The 17,653-nt window shown below is 31.4% G+C and overlaps 1 protein-coding gene across 2 annotated transcripts; it reads right to left on the reverse strand.

The window, feature by feature from the left end:
- Positions 1-2,596: 2,596 nt before the first annotated feature.
- On the reverse strand, positions 2,597-17,174 carry LOC124372368 (hydroxyacyl-coenzyme A dehydrogenase, mitochondrial-like). Of its 2 annotated transcripts, none has more exons than XM_046830753.1 (7): positions 17,145-17,174; positions 11,516-11,679; positions 10,114-10,230; positions 9,246-9,404; positions 5,272-5,409; positions 3,809-3,971; positions 2,597-2,844 (listed from the first exon to the last, which is right to left on the reverse strand). In XM_046830753.1, the coding sequence occupies exons 2-7, from the start codon at positions 11,630-11,632 to the stop codon at positions 2,612-2,614; spliced, it is 927 nt and encodes a 308-aa protein (XP_046686709.1). In that variant the 5' UTR covers positions 11,633-11,679; positions 17,145-17,174; the 3' UTR covers positions 2,597-2,611. The 2 variants fall into 2 exon arrangements, with proteins under 2 accessions (XP_046686709.1, XP_046686708.1); XM_046830752.1 differs by lacking the exon at positions 17,145-17,174 and adding an exon at positions 16,900-17,054.
- Between the last annotated feature and the right edge of the window lie 479 nt (positions 17,175-17,653).

Below are 17,653 nucleotides of genomic sequence, written 5' to 3' on the forward strand. Positions count from 1 at the left end.
CGTGTAGGTTCTGCTCCGTCACATTATTATACTATATATTTATGCAAGACCCTAAATTAATTCAATTTATTGTCCACCATAAATTAAAATTTTTTATAATTATTACATTGTGTTAACAGTCATTACACACAACGATATAGATATCGTACTGAATAGCATTTTTCTCATTAATATTTAAATAAAATAAGGGATTTAATAGAATGAAATTAAGTTAAAATGTAATTTAAATTCCTTACATTAGATTAAGGATTTGTATACTTTTTTTATTTTATGAAAACAATAATAGACTATATCTGATACAATAAAACTCCAATACGAAAAGTGTTTACATTAAACGACAATCTATCAAGTAATTAAATTGTGTTATTCATCTCGCGTTCAATCAGAGAATGCCTTGTTTACAGCCGCGTAGCGTAGCCAAGGCCCGGAACCTGGCGACAGACAAAGACAGGCCTCACGTGATTTGAGCCGGAAGCGTCATCTCCCACCGGCCCTTTCTTTTCCTCATTTGTTTATAAACCATATTATCAGTAAAAATCGCTCAGATAGCAGCACCTGTCAAACTTCGTGGTCTATCCCCTACATTGCGTGCTACTTTTTACTTTGCAATAGCGAAGGTCAACCTTCCCATATGATCGTCTGACGACGACCCGTGTTGATTTTATTTATTCAAAAGTTGTAGAGATTTTCACGGTATGTAAACAAAATTCACGGCTTATTTAAGGTTTTTTCACGGTGAACGAAATTCACGGCTTATTCCCGGTTTCACGGTTTTCACGGTCGGGTGGGGACCCTGTCTAGACAATGGCCCGGATGTTGTAATCGCTTCGCCCGAACCGCTTTATTTAGACTATGATTCAGACATCATCCCTGCCACCCCGGAACCTTGCTCGTGTGTTATCGTTCCTATATCACGGATACACCAGCAGGCACATGTTCCATCTGAACGAATACCTTCACCGCTGAATTTTCTAGTATACAATAGCGAGCGATATGATGTGGCGCACCACTGCTGTTCGTGCGGCCGCTAATCGTAAATTAATTCATGCCCGCTGGTGCCCGCGCGCCAAAACAATACGATCTGCAATGGATTAATGATTTGCAATATCCACTAAGGTAGCTTGGAAGGCTCAGAATAGCTCCTTGTGGCATACCTGTGGTTACAGCCATTTCTCAAGGTGTGATATTTTGGGTTTTGTTGTTCAAAGTTATTTTATTTCAACAGATTGGATCCGATTGTTGACTTTTTAAGAAATCTCTGGAACCATATTAATTCCTTTAGTTTGACACCCATATTTTCCAAGCTATTCTTCTGGTAGTAAGTTTATATAGTCAGAGAAATGGTTGGCAGTTTTCTTGATTTGCTGTTTTGCATTCCTTCAACTTCGGATACAATTTTTATATCAAACCTATTGAAGAAATCCATACTAACTGGTATAACAATAATGGCTTCCTATGCACACAACAATAAATTATAACTTGATTTAATATATCTGAGTCTTTGAAGGAGCAACATCAAAAATATTAATGGGAGCAATGCAGCCAAAAACGGGAAATTGTCAATATTAAAAAGGATCTTTGTAAAGAAATGATAACCTGTATTTCTCAATCTAAGTAAAAATGGACACAAATCATGATGAACAAATAAATAACTATTGGAAAAAGAAAATTCTTTGGATGAGATTTAAATAATATATAACTATTGTTAAGATAAAACCTAGAAGTGATTTAGAAAATGTTGTTAAAGATGGTATTTCAGACTTAAAGACATAAACAGACTAAAATATATTAAACAATTAAGACAATGCTTAGCATTTTTTAAACTGGTGATCAAACTAATGGAATATGGTAAATTATTTTTAAATACTGGGTTTTAAGATTAAATAAATTTTAAGTAACTGATAGTAAGTAATAATAAATAAGCGAAATGATAGGACAGAGTTGTATCCAACATCCAACACCAAAATCGCTAAATTGCTATGAGAAAATTATGTTGGTTTCTTTATACTTCAAATGGTGGTTTCAGATCAGTCTGACTGCTATTTGAATTGATTTTCTTTTCTTTTTCCACAAGTATAACCTTATAAGATCTTACAACTGAAGAAAAGGGCATACACCAGTTCTCGAAGCATTGTGTTTCCATTGTTATGACATATAACAATGGCAAATGTATATAATCATGTTAACATTACAAACCATCCATCGTCAGTAACAAACTTTACAAAAAGGATATATGTTTATGAAATGAAGGGATACAACGGTCAGTAAGTTAGCCTAATACTTGCAGATTGATTACACTTTTTGCCCTAACTAGTACAGACGTGTAAGGTGACTGACGTTTCAGTTGGTAGTCACAATTCAAGATGGTGGCCCGAGGAGTTTGTGGATCTCGGACATGATACGCGTTGAGGAAAATTTTCTTTTTGGAAATTGTTCTACGTCCAGATTTAACGACAAAAAGTGCCATGAGCTATTTCCTCACAGGGGAATGGAGGGAAGCGTTCAAGATAGAAGACCAGGGTTTTTAGGCTTAAATGGTTCTGGCCTATGAAACGTCTCAACTTTTTCATCCAGAGTCATTTTTACAGTTGTTTCATAAAAATGGAGTGCGTTATCCAACCCAACCAATGAATGATAAAATATAGCTATAATCGACTATGAAAAATGGACAAGAGTATTTACAGTCCACTGTTGAAGAGCTCTTTAAAATATTTTGATTATTCTCACCAGTAACTATAGAGTTTGTTGTGTCGTGTCCCACATAGTCGGCCAGTTCGAATGGTCCCATTGGGTGGCCAGCACCTAGCTTCATGGCGATATCAATATCTCTGGCAGAAGCATCCCCTACATCACAATTCAAACATTAACTTACAATGAATCAAATCAAAGTCACAATTCATAAAATAAATATTTACTTGTGCTATTTTAACTTACATAAGAATTTAATATCACGTATATGATTCAGAAACTTGGTTTTAACCGTTGAAGCGTGGCATACAGATATTTTCGTACCATTGGAATTGTGGTAAATGCGGCAAACAGGTATATCTGTATTGTCTTATTTTACTTTATTGTGTACATTGTAACTCAATGACATGTATTGACATGTATTGAAATGTATTGATTTGTGACTGTCAAGAAACTCAAAACTGACATTGTTAGCCGCTTCACTCCTGTTATATCCCATCAATGAGCTTTGTTGCTTCCTGATTCCTTGCTTACATCTATGCTATGTTGAATGTTCAGATTTCTTGTCAAGTTTCTAAAATAATCCGTGTTTAGTGAGTTGTTATGCAATGGATTAAAGAATTAAAGAAAGAAATCATTGTGAAATCTGAACATATTTGTTGTATTTTAATTGGTTCTATTTTCAACAAACAATTACAAACAATGAAATTATTATTTATGTGATTTTGAACAATCAAAGTAGAGATGGAGATATACTTCTACATTCCATGTGAGACAAAATTTGAAAAAACAGAATTAAAACTGTTTGTAATTGAATTATTATGTGACTAAATATTATTCAGGATAAATAAAAAATTTAAACCTTACTTTTTTGCTAGTAAAAACATATGAAATAGATACAAAAAACTTATTTTCTCAGATAAAAAGGATTTTTTGAGTCTTTCCAACCAAATTATATATTTACTACCAGTTATGTGGCTTCATAACGTAACTTCATAGTTGATATGTTACAAAGCATATTTAAACCTCATCAGTTGAGTTTTAAGTTTGGAACTTCTAGTCCTACTAGAAGCAAGTCTTTCACACTAAAGCAAACTTATGTTGAAGCTAAGAATTTTACCTCTTTCCATCATCCTGACAGCTTCACACATGAGCGGAACCAGTAGACGGTTGACAACAAATCCTGGAGTGTCCTTGCACGTTATTGTCACCTTGCCTATCTGCTTCCCCCACTCCATCAGCTTCGTATAGGTCTCATCTGATGTTTCTGGGATCCTGATCACCTAAATCACACAGTCAATATACCTTATGACAGATGCAGATTGATTCCAGCAAATATCTTCTAAACATCATTGGCACAATCACAGATAAACTCGTTGGGTTCTATCTTTATCAGGGAAGACAAGCAAAGAGTTTTAAACAATATATGCAACTCTTTATCTCTCTCTCATCTATACCCTGGCGAGAGGAAATTATTAGTAAATGCATAATACAGTAATTCTTCCTGTGCATGCATGCTTTTTACAAGTAAACCATTTATAAATGTCTTGTTCCTGATGAGTCCTTTATTAATTATTTAAATGAAGACTAAACAAAAGCATCCAGGAATTTGTAATCATCAGAACTGCCCATAATTTTAACCCATTGGCTACCAATTAAAATTTAAACATTTTTACCCTCAGTACATATTTTTCGATGCAAATCATTGTGTGGGTGATTAGGGTCATTAAAAATATTTAGCTACCATATGACATGTTAAAATTGTATTATATTACCTTACAGTTTAAGTTACTCACATATTGGATCTACCACCAAAAATAAAATTATATGGACCATTTGCTTCCCTTGCCCACTCCCAAGTTGCCTGGTCACATCATTTTCTTGTATTTCTTCATCACCACTTTCATTTAAAATAACATCAAAGTTACTACCTCTCAATACATTATCACTTTCATTGTGTATGTTCTCCACAATGTTACTAAACTCAGAAGACAGAATACATCATGCAGCGAGGTTATTTAAAACGGCTTCTAATTAAAACAAACAGTTGAAACGGTAAACAACTATCGATTTCAAAGAAGTCAAACCAGCTTCAAAATGGAACATGTCAAGTTTTTTAACAGAAAGACCACTGATGTAATAGTATACCTATAGACAAATACCAAAATTATTGATATCAGAAATATTTTTACTACGAAATAATGAACTCAATGTGACGGGCAGTGCTAACTGATGACGGACAATGTATATCATCGGTTAAAAGCTAACAATAGTGTCACATATTACTCTACACCAAAGGATTTCAGACGACAAAGGATATGTGTACACAAAATTTTAGTCATCTTATAAATGTTTATCAAACAAAAAGAAGGAACACAAAAATAATGACGGCAGTATGGAAGTCCCCATGTACGTGGAGTTTGATTAGTGGCAATATGGCACATTCAAATATCAAATATTCGTAAATGATTCCAAAGAATCACATAGGTAGTTTACATATTCAGTGCTCGCGACATGCTGTCTATGTTGGTTCTGCTTGCATTGAAAATTGCCCTACTGAAGATACTCTGGTCAATTACTTACCTCCAGTAGTTTCATGACCGGAACAGGGTTGAAGAAATGCAGTCCAGCAAACCTGTCTTTCCGTTTAGTCACAGAAGCTATTTCCCCAATAGACAAAGATGACGTGTTTGAAGCAAATATTGTACTTTCTGGAGCAATCTAAAACAACAGGATGTCTTGTGAAGGAATAAAGTTAACACTTTATGATGGCAAGTTATACTAATCATAACATAATCTGTCTCATAATTTCACATCAATGGAGAAATACTATGATTAAAATACTTGGTTAACCATTGAATGCTATCTCAAGAAACTGATTATCAAATAAAATTACAAAGGACATCTTTATTGCACAAAACACTTGAATTAATGGTACTATGGTGTTAAACGGAGGCCACTTATTGTACAGCACTTTAAGGTGGATAAGTTAGATTAGATTAGATTATTATAAATATGTTACTAGTGATTTGAGCTTGAATTTGGGTACTGTCTCGAGAGATGGTTTTCCTTCTCCACCAGATGTGCAGGGTGGTGCAAAACTGACCCCCACACTGGTGGCCATGGATATTTCTGAACGGTACTTTGCCCATGGCCATCAGTGTGCCCTTTGGTGGCGCCACCCTGAACTTCTGGCAAAAGTAGAGTAACATCCCTCCAGATAGTACCTAAATTCACGCTCATATCACGTGGGGTTAAAATATAACTTTAGACCTATTTATAATATGTACCTATGTATTTACCTAATTATATCCCATAACAACAAGTAGTAGATAGGGACATAATATAATCATGGCCTCCATATTTACCAAAGTACTGAAATAATACTAATATTGGGCAAACACGCATTGTCAATTACACCACTCTTAGGCATGCTACGATGAGTGTTAAATGCCAGATTAAGTGGTATTACAATCTCGTTATGAAACGTGACTGCTTCGCTATATTGTTGCCTGTTAGATAGCAGTACTGAACAGGTGAAACTCTTCTTAACCTTATCCATCATATACAGTTTTCTTAATTGAGTGAGATATCTATTTTGCTATGTTCCTACTTAATTGGTAGTCTAATTGTTGTATAATTATACGCTTTTCAGAAAAAAAATTGTTATTCAATAACAACTTGACAGATTTTCCATAATCTTTTTGCCAATATAATTAAGAATATACAACGAATTTTATCTGATAAAAATAAAATACAATAATTTTTAACCCTGGAATTGGCAGTCTTTCAAAATTAAACGTCATGACATCATCAAATGATTCATTTGTTATAACATTTAAAATCAAGTCATAAGAGTAGAGATAATTTAGAATAAGTGCTTGTAAATAAAACACATAAGTATAGCCTAATTAATATAGCTAAATATAGCCATTACAGAATTTTTAGCTGCCAGCTAAAATTACAAAATTTAGTACAAAATTTGTTGTAACTTTTTTATAAGCTTTTGAGTTTCACTCAAAGTTGTCTATATAATATATTATATATTTAGATTCTTGTATAATATTATATTTTTCCAAAGTAAACTAATGTCAACAATAGCTCATTGCTATGGAAACATCCAAATATCAATATTGATAAATTACAATAATAATAATATGAATTACACTGTTTTATTATTGTTTTTATATCAAAACACAGTTATGGAACAAAGTAAACAGTGCTACTAGCCAAATGCATAATTCGCATTTTACAAATTCATCATTTGACAAACCATATCATAGTTAATTAGCCTATCATTCCAAACAACTACAAGAAAGAAAACAAAAAAAAACCAGGCATTAATTGATAAATTGATTAGCTATACCACGGGAAAGACCATGAAATTATAAACAAGATATTTTGAACAAATTTTTTTCCCACAGTAAACTAAAGTCAACAATAACTCATTGCTATAGAAACATCCAAAAATCAATATTGACAAATTACACTGCTATGATTGTTTTTATATCAAAAACACAATTACGGAACAAAGTAAACAGTGCTATTAGCTAATTCACATTTGATGAATTCCTTGGTTGATAAACCATTACATCATAGTTAAATCATTCCAAAGACCTACGAGAAAGAAAACAAAAAACCAGGCATTAACCCATTGGGGATCTTGCCCGAGCGCCACTCGTTGCGGCCAAGCGGAACTGAATAATCTTGCCCGAGCGGCACTTGTGCTCTTTCTAGACGTTAACCATCATGTATTCATTTGTTTTACCACTATATCGCAGTTTTGTGCCCTCGTGCATCCTTATGAGCAATCATTCTGTTTTGATTCATTATGTTTGCACACTGGAACCACAACTAATAGCTTGTTTTGTTATTGTTTACATTTTGCCTTATGCTCAATTTTCGTCACTTCAATGTTCTGTTTACATCATATGTATAGTGTTCTCAACGTTTTTGTGTTCAACTGTTTATAGTTGTTGAATGAGTTTTCAGTTCTTCCGCTACCTCATGGATCAAGACAATTTGCGTACTTCAGACGTAGCCAGATACTTGGACAGTGATATTGAGATATCAAAGATGCTCAAAGACTGACACAAAAAAAGAATTATAAAAAGTAAATGAATGATCATTGTATGTAATGTAAGTAGTTTATTTTAATTATCATTTTAATAATAACAATTGAATGTAACAAACACTTTTATCTCATCTCCCAGACAACTAATTCAGGAGCTTGTAATAAAATCATCAAAAAGTGAAAAATGAAAGTGAATTTTGATTGTTTTGTAATTATGCCTTATAATTAGTTAATCCAATAAAAACTTTGTTTCCATGTAAAAAAACATTGTGCTGTTTTGAATAAAAAATTATTGAAGCAAACAGATAAACAAATAAGTAATAAAATATTGACAGTTGCTTTTGATTTTTTGTTTTTTCCACTAATTTTTTTTAAATATATACTAAAAAAATAAAACAAAAATTATTTGGAGAAAGCAATAAACACTATTGTAGAGCAACCAAATAAGACTAAAATGTACTGAAAAATGTAATAATTTATCTGTAACCAAACTCATTCTATTAATATTTTAGTACACACATGCATTTTTGCCAAAATCAATTCAAACATTCAGTCCTAGAGAGGCTAGGTTAATTGCTTCCTCAATGGGTTAATCAATAAATTGCAACATATCACATACAGCTGTATGTTTACACTGATATAACTGTGTACTGTATTAAATATTGTCTAAATACAGATTGTCGAGCCAATCAATGCAGGCAATTTATGACATTTTTACATCGCCTCTGATATGCTGATGCAGCAGCACTCAAATGGTTAAATTTAATCTTTGGTTGACAAAGTTGTGTAAAATTACTGCTTTTTCTTTTATTGCTGTTCACTTATAACTTACAGAGTAATTTGGTGAAATTTCATGTCTATATGTCCGATAGTACTCAAGCTTTTGCAATTTGCTTGTGAAAGCAGCCAAATCACGAACAAAATTGAAATTTCTATGTGCTAAAAGTGTTATTAAAAACTACGTGACAATGGATTAAAAGAGTACAAACATGATTGTAGATCAGTTAGATACATTAAAGTAAAATAGTCTATATTTACAATAAATTATTAAGATTCCAAATTTAACTCTAATAAGTATAAATATATTTTATGTTTTCAAAATATTCATCAAGAGAATAAAACATAGGTTTTTTTTGGAGTATTATAAGACTTATTTTTTGAAGGCTTCAAATTTATATGAAAACTTAAAAGTTCTAATGCAGCTTGTTATACTGCCTTATAACATAATATTGGGATTTCACTTAAAATTGCTCTGTCCCATAAATTGGAAACTATAAAAAGTTAATACGTCTTGTATTTAGCTGTAAAAGTAATTTTGCTGTATGAAAATTGTAGGATTCTTTTACCACAAAGATAAATGTAAATATAAATGGATGGAACCTACATTTGTGGTGTAAGTGTTTTTTAAACTATACAAATATTTGTTGAAAACGCAAACTGATTAACCTAAAACAATACAAACTATTTTAAAATGTTTACCAACCGGATCAATTTTCGAGAAGAGTTCATGTTTGACTGCCATTTTTTCAACAATAGCTTCTAACACAAGATCACTCTGTTTGACAGAAGCAGGCAAGTCCTTGGTGTATGTAATCCTACTTGTTATATCCTTGATAAAGTTTTCTGCTTCTGCTGGTTTTTCCTGAAAAAAGTAGACATTAGTTACAGATCATCCTATTTGTCTTTGGTCACTGACTGTATTAATTTCCTAACATATTAGGCATATATGAGTATGAATTGAATTAAATTTGAATATATAAACAATATAGAATATATAATATTCTTTTGTGAAATATAAATCAATAGATCTATTTTTCTACTAACAAAACATATTGCCATACAGGTGTATTAATAAGCTTACAGAAACCCCAAAACCCACAAGTACACTTTAATCTTTGTGAATAAACATTGGTAACACTGTTTGGCAAGAGTGGGCAATCTCCCTAATACATTACTTACCTCCACAAAAACGGACATTAAAAAAAATTAGATATATGTTTGATCTTGACAGCATTAAACAAATTCTGATAAGTTATAATAGAGCATTATAAAAACAAGTAAAAGTAGATTGATAGTATGGTATATTAAAATATCCTTCCTACAAATAAAAAATATGTCTATATAAAAATTCAAGTACATATTGTTATGAATATGACATAATGTTTATTCAAGTTAAAATTATAACAAAATTGGTATGTATAATCACATAAAAGTTTTAAGGTTAACATAAAAAAGTTTTGGATAATTGCTATATTATCATCAAATAAATTTTTTTCAGAGATCTATAAAAACACCAAATATGGCACTTTCGTAATCATATAAATGTTTCAAGAAACTATAAAATAACTTACTTTGTAGATCTTTTTAGCAACCCTCTTGAGGCTGTTTTCGATACCACTCGTGGCCTTCTGCAAGGCAGCATCATTTACCTCTACTAGGGTTACTTTGTTGCCGGCCTGTGCTGCCACCTAGGACAAAGTTAAATTGTATTGAAAAGGGTTTTCTGTGTATAAATTTAATTACCTTAAAGATCAATACAATAGGTTTGAATAAAACCAAGACTTATATTGTTTGTTTGAAGTCTGTTTTTTATGATGGAAGAGTCGTGAAGGAAACAGGATATATTTTATGATATTTGCCACCGTTCAGTGATACAAAAATATCATGTTTTCAGGTTAAAATAAACAAATCATACCAGAGAGTTGTGATATGCATAAGTCAGGAATCACAACCATGTTGTGTGTCAATCCCATGTACACTAATTCTAAAACACGCACTTAATAGAAACAAAACACAATACTAATTATTATTAAAACTGAATTGCAGAATACAGGTCATAATAGGTCTGCACTCACCAACCAACCACATAGAACTGACCAGAGACCAAGAGTAAATGGCCAGGAAACATGATAGTGGCAAAAAAATTATGTGTTAGGTTAGTTATTCAACTGAAAAGGAGATCAAAACAAAGTTTTAATTGTTTTTTTTAATATAACAATGAAATGACGAAAAAATACACATAAAACGAGTATTCTGTAACATAAATATATTTTCACACAGTTTAGCACTATTCAGTGTGGATCCCTAATTTCACGGAAAGCTGAAACTCCCAAACAATGCGGATCAAGTAATTTTACAGGATTTACGTAAATATGTACTGTATACGCAATCACTACTTTATGTGTGACATCTATTGTGTGGTTAGTAGTACAACTTTACCCTTGAATATGCATGCTGTATTATACAAGCTTGTTAAAAAGCAACAGCTGGCGGAAATATTAAAAACTTCAATAAAATTATACTTGCCTTTATGTATACTGTCTTGTGTAAATCAACATTTAAAAATTATTTTGAAAAGAAACTTGTTTGATTACTTGTATACAAAAACTTTGCTGATTTTTATTATGCAGAATCTAATTTTTTGTATGCTTAAAATAATTAGAGAAAAGATATATTAATTTATGTCACAATAAAGAAGACACAGATTTTAGCAATATAAGTATCCTGAACTAGTTTCTGAGTTATGACTTTAAAAAAAACACACACACACACTCAAAATGGTCAAAAATCTATCAATGACCACATATTTCAGGGATGATATATTTTTAGCACAAATATAAAGTGCTAAAAACTGTTGTATTGATGATATATGTATTTGTAAATAAACATCTGAGGTGAGAATGTAATTAGGTTGAAATACACTACTGATGTTCTAAATGATATAATCTTAAAGTCTAACATAAAACCAAATACCTGTGCAATACCAGATCCCATAAGCCCTCCTCCAATGACTGTAACATTGTTTATGGCTGCAGAAAAGGCAGCAGATTTAGAAAATCTTCGCACACAAGTGGAAAATTGGAGAGCCATGGCACAAACTCTGGTTAGATGTGTTTAAAATCCCAGTGGAAGAAATTCTGAAACAAAAATCAAACATGTAATCATGAGATAACCAGATAGAGTTCAATGTTCAAAGTTACAAGTGAGTAATTTATAAGAGTAATACCACTTCCTCATATTTGTGTTGTTTTGTTATAATTAGTTTTTTGTCAAAATTGTATAGCAATTTCACTTAATATGACTACTAATTCGATTAACAAGTTTAATTGATCCATGATTTATTCCATGATAAAAATATCCACAGTTAACACTGACTGATAATAACATTTCAAATACTAAGGTTCAATGTTTGTTTAGAATAAAAACGTTCAGTTCACTATCTTGAGCTATTATCAAAGTTCAAACATCAATTTGTTCTGCTACATATTGAACTAATGACTAGACTTATTTTAAATGTATTCCACTGGTGGTTACCCTCACAAGCAAAAAAGGCAAAGTTAATCTCATCAATTTATTAAAAATGTTAAGCAGAAATATATTAGTATCAAAGATTTACAATTTGCAAGAAAACCTGTACTAAACAAATTTGTTTTGTTGATTTGTCCAGGAAAAATAAACAGCTATCTTCAGTACTTCCAGGACTTCCTTTTTAGAGGGAATCTAGAGTTCTCATTTTTAAAAGTTATCTATTTTTCAAAAAACATTATTACCAAATATATGAAAAAGACAAATATTTTGTTAACCTATATAAAAACCTACAGAACTTTATCGTTTACAACTAATGTAAACCTTTCACAAATATATAAGGTAAAACAAAACAAAGCATTTTCAAAAACTAACAATTGTTGTTTAGAAAAAAATATAGGAATCTGGATATGTTTATTATTATTGTTATTCTTCGAGAATCCTGTAACCAATGATTTAACTTTTAATTTGCATTTCAGCTACATTATCTATTGATTAAATTTTCAGCTTAACTAACAGGTTTACATAAAGCTTATAAATAACCAGTTTCATAGTGTGCCGCTATCTGCATTAAAAAAAGGTAAGAGTATGCCAGACCACGTGGTGCATAACTAGTTCCACTGAAGTTCAAAATTTCAAGTATAATTCTAGAGACATTCCAAAGACAAACAGGCATTTTCCAGCCCCTGAGATAGGTTTCAACGATGTTCACACAAATATCAAGCAGGAACGTGCACCATCAGTGATCTCAATCTTGTCTATGAAGAAATTAAGTTTCTTACAACATTTAACATCTTCAGATGAAATCATTCTTGAAATATTCTGTGAATAGTTGGGCTATGCTCATGTTCAGCTAAATTCCTTACAGCAATATAAGTACTAGTACACCACCATTAAACACAATGTTGTCTAGGTAAAAATGAAGTTGCATGCAAAATTCCAATTACATAGCTAAAACTGCGATCTTAAGTAGTCTAACACTGTGCAATTGGAGTCTGTCAAAGTCAACTTGTTAAAGCCATGTATTTTCGCTCAAAGTAAATGAAAATAAAAAGAACAACAGTGTCCAGGAAGTTTAACTGTAAAAGGGATTTGCAGAGGTTCAGGAAAATGGCTATAAATTTTAAGGATATATTTTAAGAACTAATTCCATATCCTCTAACAAATATACTTTCAGAATAAATTCCTTTTATCTGCAAAACATATAAGCTCATATTTGTATTAATAAAAAAATGTATTTTACAGTTAAAATATTAGAAAAAATTTCAAACCACCCCAAACCGTAACAAAAAACATATAACATATAAAAATACATATACATGGAGATATACTGAAAAATAGTTGTTGATCATCCCTTATCTTGATCACCTAAATTTATCTTTGAATGTTAGATTCTCACGAAAATGCACCTGCTTCAGACTTATCTTAATCCTTCACAAATAATAAAAAATGGCTTTAAAATATTTGGAAAAAATGGCAGTCTTTTATTGAGTTTGATGAGTTCTGGGTGATATGTCTGCAGAACTGGATTTGTGGTATAATCTGTGAAAAAAGAAAGACTCAGAAGGCAAATAAAATGATATTGACGAGCTACAATTTACGAGAAGGCTACAAATTACCCTGCAACAATGCAAGCACTCTTTATTTTTAGTTATTTTCCCATCCAAAATAATAAAGTTGAACAATCTGTCAATACATACCCCTTTAAGGGATAAAGATCTGGCTCAGAAAAACAATAGGAAAGGGCAGACTGACAGAATTGGTTTTGATGACCGTGCATCGGAAATTCAAGGAAAAATCAGGAATGGATTGAAACAAAAGTTTTGAACAAGTTTCTTCTACCCAAAGAAAGTAAGTTATGATATTACTATAAGAAAACAAATATATGTAATTAAAATTAAAATGTCAAATTAGTCCAAGCAAAGCATTGCCATTAACCCCGGAAATGTTGGGCAACCCGTTTGGTGCTGATTAGTTAACTGCCAAAGTGTCCTAATCATTCCAAGGCAAGAGCTATGAATGGGTTTTAATGTTTATTAGCATTTGATTTTCGTAATTTCTGTTTTACGTTACAAATCTGTGTGATTTTCCTAGACAGCCTATAATGTTTTGTTAACTTGTGTGCAGTGGAGATTGTTGTTTGCTAACAAATAGTTTTGTTCTCCGTTTGGAAATTTGTTTATTCAAATCGTGTAAGTTTTATCATACACTGTTGATTATAATACTTCAGAATGGGTGATGTGAGTAGATCAAGTGATATTCATGACTTTATAATGCAATCTGATGCCACTGACTGTTGAGTCTACTTCTAAGTTCTTGGTTTTTTTTTTAATTTTGAAGAAAAACACTAACTTCCTCAGTGTTCTACATCAGCTAACTTAATAAAAAGGAAAGAAAAAACATTAATTTACATGAAAGTTAATTTTATTGTTTTGATTAGTAACTAAAAATAGATACACACATAATTTGCCACTCTGCATTTTTTTTTTTTATAAACGTAAAAATTGATTTTTTTCTGAACCCAATTTAATTCTATATGTTTTAGTGTTCACAACTGAACTTCTTACAGTGTGGCTATATTGAATATTTAAAATATCTTACAAAAAATGTTAATATGATGTAGATACTTTTATGTAGCCAAATAATAGCTACGCTAACTTACAGTATAGCCTAAATATGCTACGAAAAATAGATATAACCCAATTTTTTGTGCTAGACAATTAAAAAGGAACATGGAGGGTGAGGAAACATGAAATAAGAAAGCAATGGCTAGGTTAGCCCAGTTGGCCCTTATGTACGCTGTTTAGCAAGCCCACAAATAGGCCTGTCAACTAGTGCTAGTTTAAAGATTAGTGAAAAATCATTAAATAATTTAAAAAATAATTCAATATTAAGTCTAACAGGTATGAACAATTATTTAAGTAACCATAATTTATTATTAAATGCTAGTAAAACCAATTTTATCATGTTCTCAACAGGGAAAAGTAAACAACCCATTGATCCAGTTATAAATATCAATAATAAAGTTTTGAATAAAGTAACTTCCACAAAATTTTTAGGTCTAATATTGTAGACGAAAACTTGACATGGAATCTCCACATTGACCATGTAGTAAGTAAAGTTAGTTCAGGAATATATGCTATTTACCAAATGTCCAAACTTTGTTCAATTAATATATTAAAGGCACTCTATTATGCACTGGTCGAATCATCTGTCGCTTTTGGTATTGCTATTTATGGTGGTACATCAAAGCAGAACTTAGATAGAATTCTTCTTCTTCAGAAAAGAGCTATACGAAACCATGTTGAATCTAAATTTTGATGTTTCAGTTCGCGAACATTTTTCTCACTTGGGCATTATGACTGTCTACAGCCTTTATGTGTTTCATACCACACTACATGTAAAAACAATTATGTAATAATAGTTTAATTCCTAGACTAGGTGACAGACATACATATTTTACCAGACATAGAAACGAAATTGCCATTGACTCCCATAGGCTTGAATTTTTTAACAAAAAAAACATCAAGCGCAGGTGCAAAATTTTTATCAATGCTTCCTGTGGAATTGAGAGGCATTGACAACTTTAAAGAATTTAAAAAAGAGCTAAAATTGTATTTAACAGAGAAACCATTGTATGGGTTAGCTGAAACTATAATTAACTTAGTTCTTTTATCATATATTTTATCAATACTGTATATATATATATGTTTTTTTTAGTTTTTTTCTAATGACGCCATTCAATGTATACCACTGTATACTTTATGAATAAAGTTATTTTCAATTCAATTCAATTCAACTCTCAGGTAGGTCAGACAATCAAATAGTAGGTTATGCACGTTTTCATTACTGTATTTTTTGTGTTGGCAGCCTATTCATATTGTTCAAACCATAATATCCATCCTTGCTAATCCCTCAACCTAAAACCAAAACTCCAAGTTCCTTGTTTTTTGATTGGGAAAATTTTTTTTAATTCGGACAATTTTTCATTCTTTTCTCAGAAAGAAGAAAATTTGGAGTAGAGTATGATAAGCGGACCCGGTTTTTTTATATAGATTAGTACAATCATCAATACTTAATATTCATTTATCAAATACACGTTTATAAATCATATCAACTTATCTACAGCCATAATCATATTTTACATTTAAATAACTTAATACAACGCACACAGTGATAATCTTATAAATAATAAATGAGCTCTAACGATAAAACAAACTATTAAAACTGGAAATAAGAAAAACTCATAAATAATAATGAAATGATAACATAAAAAACATTTAGGCCTATAACAGGAAATACGAAATATGTGTAACTATTTACATGTTTTCTCCTGTATTGCAATTATTTAAAGTTTTTGAGAAGTTGTTGAATCATCTTTTTTAGAAAACCGTACTTCTCTTCTGCAAAAAATACTCACACAGACGATCTGCAAGCATGGCACTTTTTAAACTTCATGTTTATAGTTGATACAATCTTATTGTTCAAAATCAGTATTGGTTTGTTATATCGAAAGTTTATAATTGAGTAATATCATTATCAAAATTTATATAAAAAACCAGGTCCGCTTATCGTACCCTACCATAATTTGTGGTAATAATGTTATAACTCAATGACCATGCCTTCCTCCTCCCTAGTTTTGATTCTTACTGCACCCCAATTTCAATGATAATTTAATTATGAACAACTGAAAGAGAATAAAAGAATAGAAAAACTAACACTATGCCTAAAGTTCATAAAGAGACATGAACATAGCCTAATATACCATGGACATAAGATACTAAAAAAATGGAATTTATAATAATCATACACTACCCTTCAATACAACTAACCTCTAACAAAACCACACAACATAAACAAGGCTCTACTTTACTGGGTTCACTGAAGTCAATTGACTCAATCCAGTCAATCACTAACCCCATTAATTGAACTGGTTAGTGACAAAATAAAATTCACCTAGAAGAGGACAAGGCAACTGCCACAACCAGAAAATAAACCAAATCCGCAATCCAGGACAAAAATAATTTAATTTAATACAATAAACTATTATTAATAATTAGAAACTCATTGTACTAACCTAAATTGGTAAGACTAGTTAGGCTAAGCTTTTTTTTTTTTTTTTTTTTTTTTTTTTTTTTTCTTTTTTAAGCCTCAGCTTTAAGCTATGCTGGCTTCGTTGTACACTGATATTTTATTACACTGGTATTTTTGATTTACAAAGTACACTATCAATCGTGTCTAAGTATTTTTATTTACAAAGTACACTATGAATCGTGTCTATGCCTGATTGGACCTCCCCGGGATTTGAACCCGTGATCTCTCGGTTAGAGAGCCGAGACTATAACCATTAGTCTACGGAGGAGGACTAAGGCTAAGCTATACCAGTGGCGTAGTCATGCAAAATTTGACCACCGTGAAGTTAGCGTCACTTTATCGTCCGTCTGTATTCCGTGCAAACAATTTTGCAGTCAACAATCTGAAGGCGCTAACAAACATTCAAAATCTGAAATAATAGTATAAAACTAATTATTTAAAAAAAACGATCTTTCACAAAATCTACACAGTTAATCGTATTTATTACTTACC

This window comes from Homalodisca vitripennis, unplaced genomic scaffold (assembly GCF_021130785.1).
Source record: "Homalodisca vitripennis isolate AUS2020 unplaced genomic scaffold, UT_GWSS_2.1 ScUCBcl_3010;HRSCAF=8245, whole genome shotgun sequence".
NCBI lineage: Eukaryota > Metazoa > Arthropoda > Insecta > Hemiptera > Cicadellidae > Homalodisca > Homalodisca vitripennis.

Bases quoted from the DNA above. Each gene is read 5' to 3' on its own strand.
- LOC124372368 (XM_046830753.1), bottom strand. From the start codon at position 11,632: ATGGCTCTCCAATTTTCCACTTGTGTGCGAAGATTTTCTAAATCTGCT. The intron at 9,405-10,113 runs GTAAGTTATTTT...TACTTTTTTCAG, and splicing joins TTGCTAAAAAGATCTACAAA to GAAAAACCAGCAGAAGCAGA. The intron at 2,845-3,808 runs GTAAAATTCTTA...ATTGTGATGTAG, and splicing joins TGTCAGGATGATGGAAAGAG to GGGATGCTTCTGCCAGAGAT.